General features: G+C 48.8%; 2 protein-coding genes across 2 annotated transcripts; one reads left to right on the top strand and one right to left on the bottom strand.

Annotated features, from left to right (window-relative positions):
- Positions 1-9,500: 9,500 nt before the first annotated feature.
- On the bottom strand, positions 9,501-12,444 carry LOC101780957 (myosin IC heavy chain). Its single transcript, XM_004969144.3, has 4 exons — positions 12,091-12,444; positions 11,134-11,452; positions 10,420-10,478; positions 9,501-10,138 (listed from the first exon to the last, which is right to left on the bottom strand). The coding sequence occupies exons 1-4, from the start codon at positions 12,323-12,325 to the stop codon at positions 10,098-10,100; spliced, it is 654 nt and encodes a 217-aa protein (XP_004969201.1). The 5' UTR covers positions 12,326-12,444; the 3' UTR covers positions 9,501-10,097.
- Positions 12,445-16,212: 3,768 nt separating this feature from the next.
- LOC101780302 (serine/threonine-protein kinase PBL27) lies at positions 16,213-19,603 on the top strand. The gene is made up of 3 exons (XM_004969143.3): positions 16,213-16,532; positions 17,112-19,139; positions 19,246-19,603. The coding sequence occupies exons 2-3, from the start codon at positions 17,204-17,206 to the stop codon at positions 19,365-19,367; spliced, it is 2,058 nt and encodes a 685-aa protein (XP_004969200.1). The 5' UTR covers positions 16,213-16,532; positions 17,112-17,203; the 3' UTR covers positions 19,368-19,603.

Here is a 19,603-nt window from a genome sequence, read left to right as displayed (position 1 = left end):
TATCGAGAGTTTGGAAGTGCTTAGTAGACCACTACACCTTAGCACTAGATGCCAGTATGCCACTAGCATCAGTGATATTGTACATATCATTTTGGCAAATCTGGAACAACATTTTATTGGTTAAAAAATATGCCATGTTAAAAGTTGTTAGAAAGGCCTGTACCCAATATTAAACCAAATATTTAAAAACAAGTAGGAATTGCTTGGAATTCATCACGCATTAAGTATTCCAATTATAAGATAATTAATCAGGAACTAACCAGTGTATTATCCATGAAAATTGAACAACTCACCAAAACTCCATATGTGATGGAATGTATTCTAGACCATATGGTACCAAAAGATGCATACGGATTTGCACTTAGCGTTTAGGAGAAAAACAGTACTGATTCTAACCGAATGTATATCCCCCTTGCCTAAAAGGATTACAACTAAGGAAAATGCAATATACAGACAAGCAAATGCTCACTTTATCCTATAATAACTACCGTAGGTACCATACTAATACAATTGTCCTCCGGCAAGCAAATGAGGAACACTTGACAAAATGAGTGAGAGAAAGTCTCAAGTGAGAAGGTCTCCAGTTTCTTCACTAAGCTAACAAAAGCAACCCAACAAAGAGACGAATCTAGGGTAAAAAGCCGTCCAGAAATCAAATGAAATTCACGCGCCATACACCGATTGATCCTAGAAAAGCAATCTCAGCGACGAGAAAAGGGGCAGACCAACAAATTGATGGATGGTGAGACCTCCTACCACCAAATTGCGCAACCCGAACATAGGCTCACACAAAAAGGGGCAAAAAGCCGCATCACGCCGAAGGGAGCGGCATACAGACCATTCAACAAAAAAAAACAAGCAAAGACACCAGAATTCCTTTTTTTATTAAGAAAAACTTGCCAATCGAACCCAGAAGAACTGTGAGAGTTCAGGGTCCGCAAAATCACAGGATGGAAAACCGAAATCGAAAATCTCGCTTCGTTTTGCACTGAACAGACGGCCAGAAACAGTGATTTTTTTTTCACAAAAACAAACAGTGATTCTTTCGGCAAGGAATGAACCCACAAGCGCCCGAAACGGCCTATACCTATACGCGCAGATTCGAGACCGCAACCGACGCAAGCTCCTACGCCGCGGCGGCCCAGCACCGCACCGAACGGCCGAAACAACACACAATCGACAGCGTGCGGAGAAGAGAGCGAGAGAGAATTGGACAGCCGACGCACCTGGACTGGACGGCGGGAGAGGCGAGCGGCCCCGGGCACGATCCAAATCGCGCGGCGGCCGAGTCGCTAGGGTTTTTGAGGAGGGAGGCCGTTGCGCGCGGGAGGAGGCGAGAGGCGCGCCGCCGCGAACAGCGCCCACGTCTCTGTAGGAAGGAGAGGCAGGGAAGCGGTCGTGGGAAGAGGAGGAGAAAAACCGAGAACGCAAGCGGGGGCGCTAAAAAAGGCAAATCGCTGAGGCCACACCGCCCCCGCCCCGCCGCTGCTCACCCACCTACTGGACTCGAGTGGGACGCCAAAGGAGGAGTGGGGGGGGGGAAAGGGCGATGTACCTGCACATGCGCTGCATTGGGTTGCCACGCCCACCTGGCTCGACGTGTTGTCTAGATGCGATCGTCACTCCTTCTGTATAGTGTCGTTAATCTGGACTATTGCTGCATATACTATACAAGTGTAACGGTGGCTCCTGTCAGGGGTTAGGACCTTTGAAACGTGATATTTCCATGCCATCTCTATTTCCTCTTCTTTGTTAGAGATTTTTATAGATGGACAATTTGGCAGGCTTGTGAGCTCTAGATTTAGTTATAACAATAATGATGTAAAATTTCAACACAATATCCAAAGCCCCATCACTACATTTGTTATTTGCCATATTGCCTACCTATCTTATTCGGTCAGTTGGTGTTGATTTTTATGCACTATCCTGATTCGCTAAAAACGATGCTTTATTATGATAAAAATAATTATGATTCCCATATATATTTAAACTAGTTAGAATTTTGTTCCGATAAATTCTTGTTTGTCTTTGGGACTCCTGCTTTCTTTAATAAACTAGACGAGTTGTTTATTCAAAAGTGTCAAACCCATTGCCAAAAATCAGGTTTTGGGCATTATAAATACCTAGCAGAAATGCCCGTGCTTTGTTACGGGTACTTACTTTCTCTCATGTTATTATTTGTGCTTGTTCCTAATACATTGACTTCGCTTCACAATATGTTGGTGTGTTATCCCTAGTAGTCCTCTCTTTGCAAGTGTAGTAGTAAAAGATATTTGTGGGTGGTTTGATATCATATGTTTATTACGTGGGACCCACACATGGAAATAAAAAAATTCACCGCTTAATCTCCGCTCTATCCATTCATTCGATTTCCCCCGTACTCATCATCATCCAGCCAGTCGCTGCCTCTTCGTCCATCGGCATCACTCGCATCTTGCCCCATCCTCGCCGTCGCCCACGCATTGCACATCTTGACGTCCTCGTGTCGCCCAGGCAAGCGCTCGTCTTCCGTGCCTAGCCTCATTCCCACTTCGAGCGCTAGGCCACAACGCCTCTGGCCGCCATGAGCAGGAGTGCGTTCTCCTCTTCTTCTCGTTTCCATCCACCTCCCTTCTATAATCCACTCCAAATCATTCCAATCAAGTGCAAAATCGAGCTCCCAATTGCTAGATGTGGAGGCCTTAGTTCAGGATCTGAAGGGGATGGACGTTATTGAGAGAGGGGTGTGAGGTCCCGGGTGAGCGGCAGTAGTGCGTGGTGAGCATGAGGCGGGTTGACCACGCGAGCGACGGAGCGGTGGCACATGTCCCGCACCGCCGCCGGCGAGCGCGCTGTGTGGGCGGGATAAAAGAACAGGAGCAAAGGCTGAACCCCGGGTCAATTGCAGTAAAGTTTGGGGACCTTTTTGTAAAATCGTCAAGACATATTCCAAGGACTGCAGGTTGATTACGAAAAAATTGAGAAACTTTTTTGCAAAACAACCACGACGATTGGAAAAAACAACCGCACTTTAATATTAGATAGAGGTATTATATTCCAACACTTCCCAAAGCAGCTCCCAATATTTATATTTGTCCAAAATACGTCCCTTACGAAGCCAGATTTCCATCCTTCAACGCTCTCAATATACAATTCCACGCCGATCCCGCACCAAATTCATTGCATGCGCCATCTCTGCGCATTCGGTTGTCCATACGCTCTATTTTTCCCACGTCGCACCTTGCAGTTACGTTACCTCCTATTTCGGCGTCGTACTGGCACCGTTGTTATTACTGTCGTGCTCACCGTATCCTGCCGCTTTGCCGCCGTGCGCAAATGAGAGCTAGCGCCGAGGTCGGGTGTCGATCAACAGCTAGCGGCATGGTCTCAAAATCAATATTTTGGGATTATTTCTTTTGACACTCTCAGAGATGTTTTTAAAAGGTGTGGATGATATACTCTCTCTTGGTCACACTTGTTATTTCAGAAATAGTATAAATCAATAATAATTAGAGCAGGTTGGAAGCAAAATTATCACTACCCGAAAATAAGATGGAGTGACGGACGAAGGTCCTCCGGCTACTATAAACACACCCTTTCGGTACATGCTATACTCTAGGCGATGACCAGCAAAGAACAAAGGCGGCACGATCCATTGAACCTGGCCGTGTTTTCATCCTCTCCCTTCGAACGAGCGTCACCCATCCAGGTGCACCCGCGCTGCGCTATGGCAGCAGCGGCGTCACGCGTAGGATTTGGGAGTTGGGACGATGGGCGTGTGACGCTAGCGCTTTTATCCCCTCGACCCTCGAAAACCAAAAGCCGTCGAGCAGCCGCGTGTGCCGAGGACAGCACAGCACCACACGGGCGCGCACGTTGCCCACCGCGGGGCCCGGTCCGCCCCGTGGACCCACACGTCAGTGGGAGCACCGCAAGTAAACTAGCCACGCGGCGGGAGGGGAGAGGGCCGGCCTCTCGCCTCGGGCGCCGCGTCGTCGTGGGGATTGGGAGGGGCCCACGTAGGCGGCACCGCAGCGGCTCGCCACCGTCCGTGGTGCGGTGCCGGCCGGTGCGCGCCGCGGCCGCCGCCGGGGGCCCCACGTTCTGGCGCTCGTGGCGTACTATTTTGTTTCGTTTTCTCGTTTTTGCCCCTTTGTTTGTTAACCTTTGCTTTGTCGCACGTTTGTCCACTGTTGGGCTTGTGCGCCGTGTCTCTGGATCTGTGGACACGGCCTCGTGCCTCTCGCTGCGAAAAATACTTCAGCAATCAGCACCAATCGGTGAAAAAAATGCTAGATTTTATACCAAACGGCTTCATGATCACCATATCCCCAATCCCCCAACAACCTCTATCCGTCCCTTTTTATTACAACAAATTCACATTGCTCTCGTAGCCACCTACATCCTCGACAGCTTGATGATCACCATATCCTCACCAACTCAACTCCCACCGCCCAACTGTACTAATTCGGTGACTATTGTCGCCTCCTCTACCCACAACTATCGGTTCACGTTGCCTCGCCGCCCTGCCCCGCCCTCAAACCACCACTGCTGTCGGTCCTTCTTCCTCTAAAACTGTTCTCTCTGCAGGCTCCGAGAATCTACTCTTACCCTCGACAAAATCGGAGACAGTGAACGCCTAACAATGTCGTAGCACGTTCACACTCATGCATTGCTTGATTTATTCCAATTTTTCATGCGCATCAGATGTAGGACTTGTGAAATATCAGTCATTTAGACTTCCGTATCTTTCTTTCTTCTTACTTTCTCTTAATCTGTTGAGCTACCAGCTAGTAACGAGTAAGGGCACCCGCAATAGCTTAGTAAGGTGCTCTCTGTAACGGTGTCCATGTAGGATATAACACGTTATGTAGAATACCTGTTCAATAATCTTGCTATAGCAAGACTTTACGTGGGGTCCGCATATTAACTTCCAACCTTATCCTCTCCTCCTTTCCTTCTCTCACGCCTCTTCCCTCAGCCATGGCGTCACTGCCGTGCTTGCCAAGGCGGCGCGCCCCTGCACCCGCGTCAGCTTGTGTGCTCGCCGCCAGCCGCACCTTGTTGGCCGCTGCACCCGACGTCCGACCGCACTGCTCCCTACCCCCAGCCGAACCGCAGCACCCAGTGTTCGGCCACGCCGCACCCTACCCCTGACCGTGTTGGCGCTCGCCCGTCGTCCCCTGCGTCGGGACCCGCCACCCCTCGCCGGCTACCGCGCCCTGCGTCCGGGCGTGGTGCACCCTGCCCCCGGCCCCGTCGGCGCTCGTCCGCCCGTCCTCCCCCACGCCGGCGGCCCGAGCAGAGGCGCGGTGCCGCGCTGAGACGGAGCTTCACTACCCAATGCGCCGAAGCTGAGATTCGCCCCGCCGGAGGCCACCCGACCCGCTTGCCTCATCACCTTTTCAGGAAGATCGCCGACCGCAGTGATCCCACGCCCGCTCTTGTCGGCTGCACCTCCCCTGACCCCATCTCCGCACTCTCAAGCCAAGCCACGTCGCGCTTGCCCCCGAGCTTGTCCGCCGCGAGGAAGGAGAGCAAGCATTTGGTGGCCCCGTTTAGCATGTGAGCATGTGCCTAGTGGCTCTCGCCAGGGCTAGCGACAATTTCTTCTCTCTCCTCGATTCTCTTTCCTACGTGGAACCTTGTACGGAGCATGTCGACGTCCATTGCGGATGCCCTAAGAGTGTGGTGTGACTAATGCCAGTAACCGAAGGTAGTATGGTTATCATTTCTTGTCTTAGTTTAAGTTGAAACTAATTATATTTTAAATCGTATGGAGAACTCATTATGATTATTTTTTTCAAATCGCACAGTACAGACGCAGACGCTCACATACATGTACGCACACTCACCCCTACAAACACACGCACGCAACCCTACCCCTATAAGCACCTCCAAAAGACTGGGTCGGCAAATCCTTGAGATTGACGAAGTCACCACTGGCGCCTCGCTGTTGACAGGCACGTCGCCTACCACCGAAAGAGTAGCGCCAGTTAAATCTTAGAATAAATTCAAAAAAATGCGAGCACCAGTGCCGAATTGAGGACTCGAATCATGGTGGGAAGGTTCCACCACAAGGGACTTTACCAGCTAAGCTACGCTCAGTTCGTACTCATTACGATTATAGCCAACATTTTTTTTCGGAATCAAGGAGGAGCCTGTCTCAAGCATATTAATTCAAACACTGCACACACCCAAAAGCATAGATTGCAAAAATGCCAAATGCAGGTAAGGTCGTTTTCAAGCGTCCGTTGTGACCGCACGTCCACGCCGATCTATGGCTGTGGTTGTCCAGCCGCGGAGGGCCGCCCTTTTCTCGCCATGCATGCCTCTCCCGGTGATCGAACAAATTCCTTGTTCCTCCATGCCGGCCGGGCCTCGACGAGACAGCTTGTTAAAGGTCAATCTTAGCGCTGATCCGATAAGGCGCGCGTGTCGTACGTGGCGTGAATCAAATCAAACCAACACAAAGAAACCTTTTGTTTGCTGAGGGGCATCATAATCTCATCCTGTTCTTGTTCCTGCCCGATCGATCACACAAACAAGCTAGCCTAGGAGAAAACATTATTCCGTTAGCCGATCTGGTAATAGCATGTCAATTTGCTGTGCTCTTGGATGTGAACCAAATCTGTCATCGGGTGTTGATTCGCGGAATAATTCGCTACGGAAATAAAGAGGGGTATGTCAACAGTGTGTGTAGGCATCGAGTTGTACTTTCACGTTGTGGTCTTGAATCATGGATGCCATATATTTTTGTGGTATAATGGGGGCAGGTTAACTTTGTATTATTTCTCATTGAAGTATAAGTGAATTTTCCACCTCTCCTTATCAGCTTAAGCTTTTGGGTTCAACTGGTTGGTGCATGCAACTCAATACTTTGTATCACACGTGATTTTGTTGTTTTAACGAAAAACCACTCGAAGTGAAATGAACTAGGGGTTTACACACTTTTCGTCTTTTCCGTACCAACCTCTTAAAGTAAAGATCTAGGCCCATAGAGACTCTAAAATTAAGCATATACCTCAACCATTTTAAAGGCTTAAGGATCTAGGTCCTCCTCATTTTGAGAATTTATAGATTTAGATAAGAATATCATGGTTTAAGTTTAAGAACTTGCAAAACGGTGTAGTTTCAGCATGCTGTTTCGTGTAATCAAAGTCCTCCAATAATGTGTGGCAAGCAATCGAAGGAAGAAAACGATCAGAAAGTTCTTCAGGGTTTTGTACCAAATTATCCTTCTTCTGTACTAACTACTATTGTTTCCTTAATAAATATCAGATATATAAAAGACATTCTTCGGGTGTATTTTTGAAAATAAAAAAGGTTTACACTACTCCGATCCGAGCCGGCATCATCTCATCAATTATCATCGAGCCGGCGCGTGTCCGTTAGCATGCACGGCGATGAAAGCGATCCAACACGTGGAACCACCACCATGCAGCATGATGGTTGATTTCCTCCTTCGTTGGTGTCCATGCACCTTTTGGCACGTCCAAGTCAGAGGACCCCGTTGCAGGCACCCCCAAAATCAGAGGATCCACGTCAAGGGAGGGAATGTGTTCCTGGAGCGCATATTCTCGTTTCGATGCCTCTTCTAGATGATCCTCAAATATCTAAGCAAGCTACGGGCTCATACGCCGCGCGTTTCGATGTTTTCATCATCATTTCTGAGATGGAACTTGGCGTCACTTTCGGATGTTTAGTACTCCGTGCAAGGATTTAACTCATCCTAGCTAGCTGCGCATGACAGATTGCATTACGTTGTTACGTATGCTAATGAGAAATTATACATTAGCGTACCATCAGTAACGTTTCCTGATACACGAGGTACTAAGTATTTGTTCATCATCATTATTGGTGTGCATTTTATTTTAGTTTGTATTGCTTTCGTGTTTGTTAGGTGGTGAAGGAGTTGATGGCGATGATGCCTCTTCTTTGATTAGCGGCTTTACTTTATGTGGAGAGTGGAGACACGTTGTTGTGTTGTTGTTTCTGAGCCTCGTCGTCTTTGGTTTCTTCCTCGCCTTTTCTGAGAACTTCAGCCACCTTCTGAAATTAAAATATGAATGAACTAATGCACAAAGACATTTATATATGAATATAAAAAAGGAAAACACGTATGCTAAACTGCATTCGGCACGAGCGCCCATTGGCATTACTGAAAACAACGCTCAAACGCTGCCTCTTTTTGTACGGTTGTCCAATCCAGCCAGAGAATATGCCTAGGATATCTCTCCCCCCGGTGGATCAGAGATGATAGGCCAAAAAGCCCAAAGATAAACACCCTATTACACGACAAGAACACACCAAAACAAAAAAATAGCATCAGGAACCACACACACCTTCACTGAAGCCGTGTGGCATTTTGCATTTTGTGTAAAGCTAACGTGAGAGGGAACGCGAGGCCAGCACGAGCGGCTATTTTAATCTGCTGGATGGAAAGAGCGACCGATCTAGATCTTGTCGTGTTGGAAAGTAGATTTGGAACGTGTAAAATCTTTTCGCTCACCATGTGCCAAAGTCTCAGTTTTGTCTAAAAGATTTGGAAATGGCAGAGAAATGTGTTGGTGTTTAGCTGTAAATGCGCAGGGTCTTTCCAGGTACTGTACTGGCTGCTGTGTGGACAGGCACGGTGCCTGCATGTATTCAAGGTGGAAATACAATAAACTTTTTCAGTCATTTTGTCTACAGACTGAAGGTGAGCACAACGGCGACAAGGTTATTAGTGAATTTTATTTTATCACAGCGTGGGCGGGTTGGTGGCTTTATTACTATGTAGGATATACTCCCTTCTTTAATGCTTCGGATCTGATGCTGCTGCTTTCCTTTCCTAGATTTCATATAGTAACACACCCATTCCATTATAATTGTTGATCCACTTCCTCAATCGGATCTATAACAACAGCTTTTTTGCATTCAAATCCCAAGGGAATTATTGTGTAACAACTCTGCTAGAGCGTTTACAAGACCCCCCACCCGCCCCTCACCACCTCTCCCAGACCCAACAAGGGGGGGAAATAAGGACACCCAACAAGGAAAAGTCATTTTGTTCCATATGAATACAAGGGAAAAAATTGTATAAGTAGGATCCAATTTTCCATTGGAAGTAATTAAGCTGGATTTGCCAGTATATGTTTGCAAAGCAGAGGTTACAAGTACGCATGAAGAGTGGCATTCTCTATTGTGCCGATGGCTATCCTTGTCACTGTGACCATGAAGAAGCACAGATACACACTTGCTCTTCCTCTTACGGTTGGTAGGGCCTGTGGCTGTGCGTGACGTGTTCCATTCACCGGATTTTGTGTTCCTTTCCTCCGAGGAGGATGTAAAGGTGATGGACATCGATGAAGAAACGATATTTTGAATGTGGACAGCAAAAGGTTTACTGTCGCGTTATTACACTTCAACAAGAGGTCCAAAAAAATTGCAAATCATAGGGGACGGGAGACTAATCTTGCACGAAATATATAATTGGTGAAAGAGGAGCTCGATTATAATCAGATAATTGCACACAAGAATGAATCGGTTCAATTGTTGATCCAAAGGAAAGGTCAGTCGTGCCATTACAACGGCAGTTTGACAGGGCATACAAATAAGTATCTGATAGAGAAAATGCACGTTGCAGACTACTTGATTTGTTGATAGCATGTACAATAACATAAAATATGATAAAACAGAAGTAATGTTCAGAATGAACTTCTCCCCTGATCTGGTCAAAAAGGTTACATTGGTACAGCCATCGCTAAAATGCACACTTGCCCTTTGCTGATAGTATTTGCTTTTTGAAGCGTGTCAGTGCCTGAAACCTAAGGCTGAGCCAAGGCTTGTGTAATACCTCAGTTCACTAGGATTTGCCTGCAGTCCATTGGCTCCAGGGGTTTTGCAGTAGCGCTACTTGCCTGATCTTGTCCAGTTTACAAGGACATCCACAAACCCACTCCAGGGGTTTAACAGAATGGATCGCTGGCACGCAGTTTTCTAGTAAAAAACCAAACCACAACAAAAGAATTGTCTCTTCATGGTATATGCTACACATGTGAAGATAACAGCTGCTTGAAACTGAAAACCTATACAGTTTACAGGGAACAACAATCCATGAGTTCTGGTTTTCTGAATCATGACTTCTCCTTGTTCGTAATCCTGGTTTTAATGCCTCCTGTGTACAAAATCAGCAAATGGAGCACACACCAAATGAAAAATCAAATTACGCGCCAATAAAAAAATATGACTGAAATGCATATATACATCCTTCTCAAAATCAAACATGTAGAAATAGGTCAAAGAGGCAAAATGTGCAGGATTCTTTATTAGATCACAAGAGCAATGCATTAGCTTCTTCCACATAACTGAGTAAATGGCTTAAGGATAGCTCATAGCATCTACACTGTGTAGTGTCAATGTTAAACATGCGTTCGTCGAAAAAAATATTAAACATACCGTCAGCATCCTCAAATTCGACCACCTTAATCACTTCAGCAGCTGCATGATACTCAAACCTGCAGGATGAAGAAGCTGGGTATTGGACTGGCATTCATCAGCAATACAAAGCAGTAGATGTTTTCAGGCATCAAAGATGTCAATTTGGAGTTTTAACCAAGCACCACTATCAAATCGTAACAGTGAGAAAGTTCAGATGAAAGATGATACTAAGAATTCTTACAAACAGTGAAGATCATTAAGCAACTACAGCTGATACAGTATGCAATGCATAGGTGAACTACTGTTGAAAACTTGATGTAGAAGGGCCTAGACTATAATCTTAGTCGCCAGGTGAACAGTAAATGGTAGAGACTCATACAGACTACCTGAATCAGTAGAAGGTACTGTAAAGATAAGCATATTAGCAGAACAGTTCAGGGCGGTGTTTCAAAAAATTACTTGGATTTTGGTGGTTGATGTGAAATATATTGATGCAACCCAATTGGCACGTTGTAGTTGTTATTCTCCTATTTTAATGCTAGTTCTCATTTCACACATTTTACCTGCGGCATCAATGATACATACAGAATTTTGAAGGGTCTAAGATTTCTAGCTCTGCAGCTGCAGCTCCCAAAAAACTAGGTGATTGCACGGATTGAGAAGCAATTGTTCACAGCAGATTATATGGCTGTTAGAAGAGGGCATGTCAAGGGTTCAACAGAAACAACATACCTGTTAGCAGAAGCCACCTCAGGTTCATACTCAGATGTGCTCTTGATAGCCTTAACTATGACATCAACAATTTCCTTCTTTCTAGTGCTGGCCATTAAACAATCGTACTCAGTCGGCACAATGATCGCAAAGAAGTTATCACTGAGATTGCTAATGCATAGCTTATCCACGGCTGCAAGTGCTATCCTCCTCTTTAATATATCGGCATCAGGATCAACAAGGTATAGAGCAAAATCCGTGATCACCAGGATGCGTCTTTTCATTTTTCCTGATTGAGTGAACTTCAATACCTTGTCTGCAAACAGAACTTTATTGTCCCCTGTAATATATTGAGCATCTATTTAGAGACTCGCATAAGGATAGCTACATGAACAAGTGGTCATGAGATTGTGCATGGTACTAGGAATAGCTAATGTAAGGCAATTGTTTGCATGATACTACACGTTTGTTGTAACAAATAAGTATATGCATGCCACATATGGATTATGCAATATATTGTAGCTCTTCATATCTGTGCATGCACAATAAGGCATGTTGGTAACCTAGAAGGCTAGAAGCATGATATTGATGTCAGCAGTATCCGGCACTTAGTAGCATTAGAGCAAGGTGTCAGCGGGGTGCTTGGTAGAATTGCCCAATGCTACATGTTGGAACTTCAGTCTCCACATTAATCTGTTATAAGAGGTAAGATCAAAATCACACGGGCCCATTCACCCTGGTATGAGGTCGAAGCCGATGGAGTCTGGTGTCTGGGCAATTCCCGAAGCACTGCAGCATCCACACTACCAATATTGCATAAACTCAAAAACATAGACATGTTTACCGCCGGCAAGCGCATCAGATCCACACGACGCGACAACCACCGAACTAATTCAACTCCAGCTAGATCGCACCCATTGTCTACCAATGATAAACTAGCCGAAGAGATCAATATGGACGCGAGTCAGGGAACGGCACCTTGCTTGGAGAGGATCTTGGTGAGGCAGGGATCGTTCGGGACGCCGATGTAGTCGCCCTTGCAGTCGCGGTACACCGCCGCGCGGCGCCTCACCTTGGCCCCCATGAGCAGCCCCGCCGCGGGCGCCGGCGACTCATCCCCCTCCGCGTCACCGCCAGCTCCCGCAGCCGGCGCCGGTGGCTCCGCTGGCTCGGGCTCCACCTGGATCCGCCTGAGCGGCCGGAACCGGTCCATCGGCGAGCGAGTTTGGAGAAATTTGGGGGAGACGCGAACTGACGAAGAGACACGACGGGCTCTGATGGACGGACGATGGGGGTTGAACGGTTGGCCTGTGGGCTTCAGGTTAGTGATGGGCCTCGAATGCCTGCTTTTTGTTGGGTCCGTGTTTCATTAACACCAATCATTTTTCTGTCATTATGTTTTTCATTGAACTCAAATACTCAATGCATACATACGCGTTGCTGGGAAGCGATAGACTTGACTAAATATATTTAAAGAGACTTCCATAGAGTTTTTTTACTTGAGTGCACATGCGGCACGCATGTGTTTTAAAAAAACAGGAAGGAGGATTTATTGCTAAAAGCTATGTTATTTTCATAAAAAATGTTTAAGAGGAAACACTGTCACATCAAAGATTATGTGACGTTATGCGACGTGAAGTATAAATGGCCGATTGAAAAAAGGACATCTGAGTTGTAGACAAATCTTCCTTGAAAGAAATAGTGATAGAGGGACATAATTTTCTACTATTCGAGGTACAAATATAATATAATGTATGTAATTGTAAATATGCCAAATGAAATAAGTAAGGCTATATTTGCCATTGACTTCCGTGGACACAATATTTAGTATATTGTTCAATACAAATTTACCCACAATGAAAATTTTATAGATGCTAGATAGGTACATAGAAATAACCACAATGGTGCATGGTTTTCCTTCTTCCGCTCCCCTATCAAACTTGATGTGCCTTTTGCTTCCTCTTTTCCGCCAGATCAAGATTTTCAGGGCCATGACCAATTGCAATTTTAGATGCCAACAATGAAAGTACGGAATAATCAAAACCAAATAAAGTAAGCAACAAATAAAAATATCGTGATCGCCACCAAAGATTGTTTCTTCTACAACCAATGGTGCTAACCCAAACTCTTCTCTTAGCCTATTACGACCATTACTATCAGACCCTCGGTTTCTTGTGTTTAATTTATCACACCACCAAGTGGAGGACGATGATCCATCAAAAGAAAAAAGCATGAATATCAGGATTAAAATCTTCAGATGAGAAAGTCGAACAGAATATTGTATCTTTTCTTCTCTTTTTTGTGCAGTTCTTCAAAAGTGCTCCTCGACTAAAATCTTATAAGGGTAAAAGTATATGGAAGCACTTTCATCTTTCAGGTATATGTGCATCATCAAGAGAACCAATAAGGAAGAAAAAATAGAAAATGGCAGTTACCTGTCTCATTGTGTTTCTGCGTGAAATGTAGTGGGATCAAGAGTGTACAGTAATATCACTCAAACAGCACATTGCATCCCAGTTTTAATATCTCCAGCACAATCCATGATTTCACTTTTATTGCTTGTTGAAAACACTTTGTTCTAAATGGGCAGTCATCAAAGCTGAAATTATTTGATGATAGAATTTATAAATGGCAGTCAATGTTAGTATCAAGTTATCAGTCATTGCAATACCCCTTTCTACCTAGGCAGTGAACCACCAATCACGTGCATCACCAATCACATGCTACTGGTGATCCTTGAATGAACAGATGAGCAATATGTAGTGTGTCCGAAAGACAAAAGAGAAGGATATATTTGCATTAGAGTTAAAAATAGGGGTAGGTTAGAAAGTCACAGCTACCTAAGGAAATACAGATATTTGAAAACACACTTCTGATGGAGAAATTTAGTTCACTTTCGTAACATTAGTGGGTAAACATTGAATTTGATATCCCTGTTACACCAAAACATCCTCAGAAGTCAGGATCTTCGGGCGTAGTGCTACTCTAATTTATTAGGCAAATCCATTCCAAATTGGTTCATGAATTCGTCTACTTTTTTTCACAATCTATGCGTGTAAATTCATGATGTAGGTCCCAACATCTGGACAGAGAAACAAGACACTCACCGATCATAGTCCTCCTTGAATCTGTTTATTCTCTTGTCGCATGCCCATGTTAAAACTACAACAAAACACATTTATGCACCGATCAATAAGATTTTCAACAAATATGCATGTAACCAATCCCAAGGAACGCACCTGGCAAGAAGACCAGCAGCAGCACCTCCTCATCTACCAGGCTGTTGCAATCGCCGGGGTAGAATCAGCGCAGTATCTCCATCATGTATGCATGGTGGCTGCCGCTACGCCAGTATCCTCATTCACGGAAGCATCTGCGTCCTCCTTCGTCGAGGTAGGGTACGGTGTCGGTGGTGCAGATGAGGGGAAACAAGAGGCCGTATAGAAGGGGAGGGCTGTTTTGTGGGAGAGGAGACAAGCAGATGCGGGTATGGCGGGCTGGATGGGTATGACGGCATGGTGGAAGGCCGGGAGGAGGGAACGTACATAGACACGGGGATGGGCGGCTCAGATCGGAGGACACCCAACGGCAAATGGTGGTTGCGGCGGCGGAGGTAGGTGGCATCGCTTGGGAGGCGACGGTGGGAATAGGCATGTTAGCTGTGACATGGGAGAGAAAGGAAAGCAATGCCTTAAATTAGCGGAGTGAGGTCGGGTCTCGCAGGTGGGATTGAGCACGGGTACTTGGGCGGGTGGACAAAATTTTCGGTGAAAAAAAGTAGAGGCGAAATGACAGAGTCATTTTCTAATATGCAGTTTTCATCTTTTTTCAACACTTTCCAACCCCCTTCAACCTGTCAGGTGCGTCCTATGTGAGGGGTACAAGTTAATTATTTTGAGTGAGAAACGTTTTCAAGTAACCTTGTAGTAGTATAGATAGATATGCTTGTCCGAAAGGATGATTAATTGTATTGCCATGCCAACAGAGAAATTCTTCTCACAGGAAAGAAAGAAAAAGATAGCACGCACGAGCACACACGACACGAGACTGATGTGAGCCAGCCACCACCAGGCCGGATCAGACCTTTGGCACGCTCATCCTTTCTTTCTCAGTGAATCCTCGTGTGGGTTTGGTTGTCGTTGGGCTGCCACGGGCCACGGGCACGGAAAGGCGGGTTCCGCTTCTGGGTCGGTAACCGACCGGACCGGATCAGGACGCAACGCATGGACCAACTACCGCGGCGGTTGGTTCGCCGGCCGCCGGCCCCCACTTCCCACCTCGCCGTCCCACTGCGGCGGACGTGGGCGGCCACGTCTCGCTCCCCGAACGCCTCTTCCTGGGGCTCGGTCTGGCTGCTCGTTGCATGACAAATTTGCATCGCAATGCGAGTGAAAGGAAAGTGCTAGCTCTTTTCTGTCAGAGTGGGGAGAGACCAGTTGGGCTTTTGTGTCCAAGATGCCATTCTTTTTTTTTTCTTTTTTAGATGATGGAATAAACAAACTTCCTGCCATTCTGTTTTCTTTTTCTCTTGATTCTGTTTGACTTGAATTGGTATGCTTATCTGGTCGCCTCGTCAGTCGTCAGCGATGCACTGTGGCTTGCGACTCGTGAGAAATGGTCAGCGCCGTGCCACCTCTTGTGCGGTGGCGGCAAGGCAAGCGTCTCTCCTCTGCCAAAAGGCACGCATCCAGCTATCCAGGTTAAAAGCATATGCACTGCATTGCATCGCAACAGATGGTGGACAAGGGACAGAGGCATGGAATAAACTCGTGTTTAGAAGCCAAACTATCCATTTAGAGACAAGAAAACCTTTCCTTTTAACAAAAAATCGTTAGGAAACAATCTAGTCCATGCTGGAATGCAAGAATTCCGTAACAGTTTTACAAGAATCAGGGCCAGAAGCCCAGAGAACCCAGAGCGACAGGGGCCTGAAAAAACCACCTTGCACTTGCAGTTACTTCGCACGTTCACTCGGGTGAAAACGGAGCATCGCGTTCCATAACTCCGTGCGGTTAAGGAAACCAAACAAACGAACGCGGACGTGGGAGTAACAAAACGGCGGGGCTCGCCTCCAAAATTACACGCTCCGATCGCCTCTTCCGTCTTCTCCCGGGGGTCTCTCTTCCCCTGCCGTCGTCTTCCTCTCGCGCTTTGGAGGCTCCGATCCTCCCCATCCTCCTTGTCCCTTTTAGCTGGGGTCTCTTCGTCAAAAGCCTCTCTTCCTTTGGAAGTTTCCATTTTGACCGCTTCCTCAAGCAAGATACACGTCCTTGTTCAGATAAGGATTTCCAAGATTCTTCTGTTCTGGGGGTCCTCGGCTGCCTTCGCTTCTTCAAAGTCCAAGGAAGACTACCTGGCGTGTTGGCCCCAGGTCCGGCGATCGTCCTCCAGTTCTCCCTCTGCCCCGCTCCAACAAGCCTGTAAGCAATCTCTCTCTCTCTCTCTCTCTCTCTCTCTCTCTCTCTCTCTCTCTCTCTCTCTCTCTCTCTCTCTCTCGTTTCCCGATTTTGTCCGTGTGTTTTTTTTTCCTGTCGTGTATGTTTTCGGGGATATCCAACTCGATTTCCCCTATTTGATTTTGCGCGCTTGCTCCTGGTTAATCAATCTATCAAAGTGATCTCAACTTAATATCGGTCTGTACTCGCTAATCACCAGTCTACTCATGAGAATTTTCTGTGCTATTGATTCGATTTCACACGCAACGTCAATTAATCCCAAAAAGGAGATAATCGAAAAAGAAGAAAGAAACAGGAAGAAGACGAACAGCTAGCGGTAGTCTGTAGGATCTTCTGAAATACGCCGAAATCAATTTCCAGCACTAGTTAACTGTACACTCCAGTTTTTCGCTGCATCAAGCAAGTAGTAATGAGACCAATGCTGTATTCTCGACATAAACAACGCAGATAAACCTCTGTTCATACGCGCAATTCTAACATTCCCAATGGAAACGCGCGCATTTTACTAGTATTTGACATAGCCGTCTTGTTTTGCATCGGCAGAAACCTAGGAGACCATTTCAAGAAACAGAGGACGACGGCACTTGATCCGTCCCCGTCTCGCCAAGGAGTCTGAACGGTGATCGCCGGCAAGGATGGAGCAGCTCCGGCAGCTCGGCGAGGCGGTGGGCAGCATAAACGCGCTCATGGCGTTCGAGCCGGAGCTCCGCGTCAACCCGCGCCAGTGCCGCCTCCTCGCCGACGCGTGCGCGCACGCTCTCGCCGCCGTCACGGGCGAGGTGCGCGCGAGCCTCCGCTTCGAGGAGCGCGGCACCAAGTGGCGCGCCATCGAGGCCCCGCTCCGCGAGCTCCACCGCGCGTTCCGCGACGCCGAAGGCTACGTCCGCCAGTGCCTGGACCTGCGCGGCGACGGCAGCTGGTGGGCGCGCGCCGCGGCGGTGGCGCACGGCACCGAGTGCGTGGAGCAGCACCTCCACGCCATCCTCTGGTGCGTCGCCGTCGCGGTTGAGGCCGTCGAGGCCGCTGCGGAGATCGCCGGCTCCGATGCCGACGAGATCGCGCGGAGGCGGATGGTGCTCGCCAAGAAGTACGACAGGGACATGGTCGAGCCCAGGCTGTTCCAGAACGCGCACGGCAAGGTATACCTGGTACCCCAGGAGCTCGTGGCGCGGATGGACATGGCGTGGAAGGAGGACAGGTGGTTGCTGTCACAGCTCCTCGAAGAGATGAAGTCCCCGACAGCGCCGAAGCCCCTGACGAAGAGCGAGCAGCGGCTCGCCGACGTCCTGGCCGCGCCGCGGGGGAAGCTGCACCCGGCGTCCATCCTGCTCAGCGGCGACTACAGCGTGCGGAGGCGCCTCGGCGGTCGGCTCAAGGAGGCGCAGTGGATGGGGGAGAGCTTCGCGGTGAAGCATTTCATCGGGGACGCCGAGGCCGAGGCCGCGCTGCTCTCGTCGGTGGCGCACCCCAACGTGGCGCACGCCGCGTACTGCTTCCGCGACGAGGACAGGAAGGAGTACTTCGTGGTCATGGACCAGCTCATGGCCAAGGACCTCGGGAGCTACGTCAAGGAGGTGAGCTGCCCGCGGCGGCGGGTCCCGTTCCCGCTCGTCGTCGCCGTCGACATCATGCTGCAGATTGCGCGCGGGATGGAGCACCTGCACGCCAAGAAGATCTACCACGGCGAGCTGAACCCGTCCAACGTGCTCGTCAAGCCGCGGCAGCCCGACGGGTACGTGCACGTCAAGGTCGCCGGGTTTGAGTGGTCAGGCACCGTCACAACCGGCGGCAAGGCATCTGCCAACGGCAGCGCCAATGCCAACGCAACCGGCGGCGGCGACTACACCTGCATCTGGTACGCGCCGGAGGTGCTCGAGAAGGAGAGCGGCGATCCCTCCGCCAGGCGCACCGAGAAGGCGGACGTGTACAGCTTCGGGATGATCTGCTTCGAGCTGCTGACGGGCAAGGTCCCGTTCGAGGACAACCACCTGCAGGGCGACAAGACGAGCAAGAACATCCGCGCCGGCGAGCGGCCGCTATTCCCGTTCCAGGCGCCCAAGTACCTGGTCTCCCTGACGAAGCGGTGCTGGCACGCCGACCCGGAGCAGCGCCCACCGTTCGCCTCCGTCTGCCGCGTGCTCCGGTACGTGAAGCGGTTCCTGGTCATGAACCCGGACCAGCAGCAGGGCCAGACCGACGCGCCGCCGGCCGCGCCGCCCGCCGACTACCTCGACATCGAGGCGCAGCTGCTGAGGAGGATCCCGGCGTGGCAGCGCGGCGAGGGCGCCGCCGCCGCCGCGCGCGTCGCGGACGTGCCGTTCCAGATGTTCGCGTACAGGGCGGTGGAGAGGGAGAAGGCCGCCGGCGCGCACGCCGGGGGCAGGGACAGGGCCTCGGACTCCGGCAGCGAGGGGAACTCTCTGTGCGGCGAGGAGAACGGGACCGGGGCGGCCACGCCGGACGACGCGTCCACGGTGTCCGGCGGCACCGTGCGGTCGCGCCCGGAGAGCAGCGACGGCAAGAAGACGCCGGTCAGGAAGGCGGACGGCAAGGTGCCACCCAGACAAACAGGTGCGGTGCAGTCGTCTCAGTTTTCAAATTTTGATCGTATCTTAGCGAGCGCGATGGGAGAGGACCAACAGGGTGAAGGCTGTTCTGATGTTCTCTCTCTCTTCAGGGTCTCGGCAGAAGGTGAAACCGGCGAGCGCGGTGAAGCCACCGACGACGGCAAGGAAAACGCTAGGCTTGAAGCCCGAGGTTCCAGCGCAGCGGCCGACGTCCGGGCACGCCTCGGACTAGGACCGCGAGGCGGCGGCGCTTGTGCTGGAGATTGTCAGGAGGTTGGGGAAAGGTTTTTGCATTGCATTAGATTGATTCCATAGATTATTGGTTAGAATCTCGCATTTGCATAGATCTTTTGCTTGCTGGTTTGATTGTGGCAAGTGGATTGCTCTGGGTATCTCTAGAATTTCTCTATGTATGTTGATACTAAAATACTTTGGGTTAAGCACTGAGAAAAATTCTTTGGATTTCAA

Source organism: Setaria italica, chromosome V (genome assembly GCF_000263155.2).
Source record: "Setaria italica strain Yugu1 chromosome V, Setaria_italica_v2.0, whole genome shotgun sequence".
Lineage (NCBI taxonomy): Eukaryota > Viridiplantae > Streptophyta > Magnoliopsida > Poales > Poaceae > Setaria > Setaria italica.
This window is presented reverse-complemented; position numbering and strand designations above follow the sequence as displayed.

What these genes read in the sequence shown, in the direction of transcription:
- LOC101780957 (XM_004969144.3), bottom strand. Translation starts at nt 12,325, where the DNA reads ATGGACCGGTTCCGGCCGCTCAGGCGGATCCAGGTGGAGCCCGAGCCA. An exon ending in CAAGATCCTCTCCAAGCAAG is followed by an intron (nt 11,453 to 12,090) that starts GTGCCGTTCCCT and finishes AATATATTACAG; the next exon opens with GGGACAATAAAGTTCTGTTT. An exon ending in GAGGTGGCTTCTGCTAACAG is followed by an intron (nt 10,479 to 11,133) that starts GTATGTTGTTTC and finishes TTCATCCTGCAG; the next exon opens with GTTTGAGTATCATGCAGCTG.
- LOC101780302 (XM_004969143.3), top strand. Translation starts at nt 17,204, where the DNA reads ATGGAGCAGCTCCGGCAGCTCGGCGAGGCGGTGGGCAGCATAAACGCG. An exon ending in GGTGCCACCCAGACAAACAG is followed by an intron (nt 19,140 to 19,245) that starts GTGCGGTGCAGT and finishes CTCTCTCTTCAG; the next exon opens with GGTCTCGGCAGAAGGTGAAA.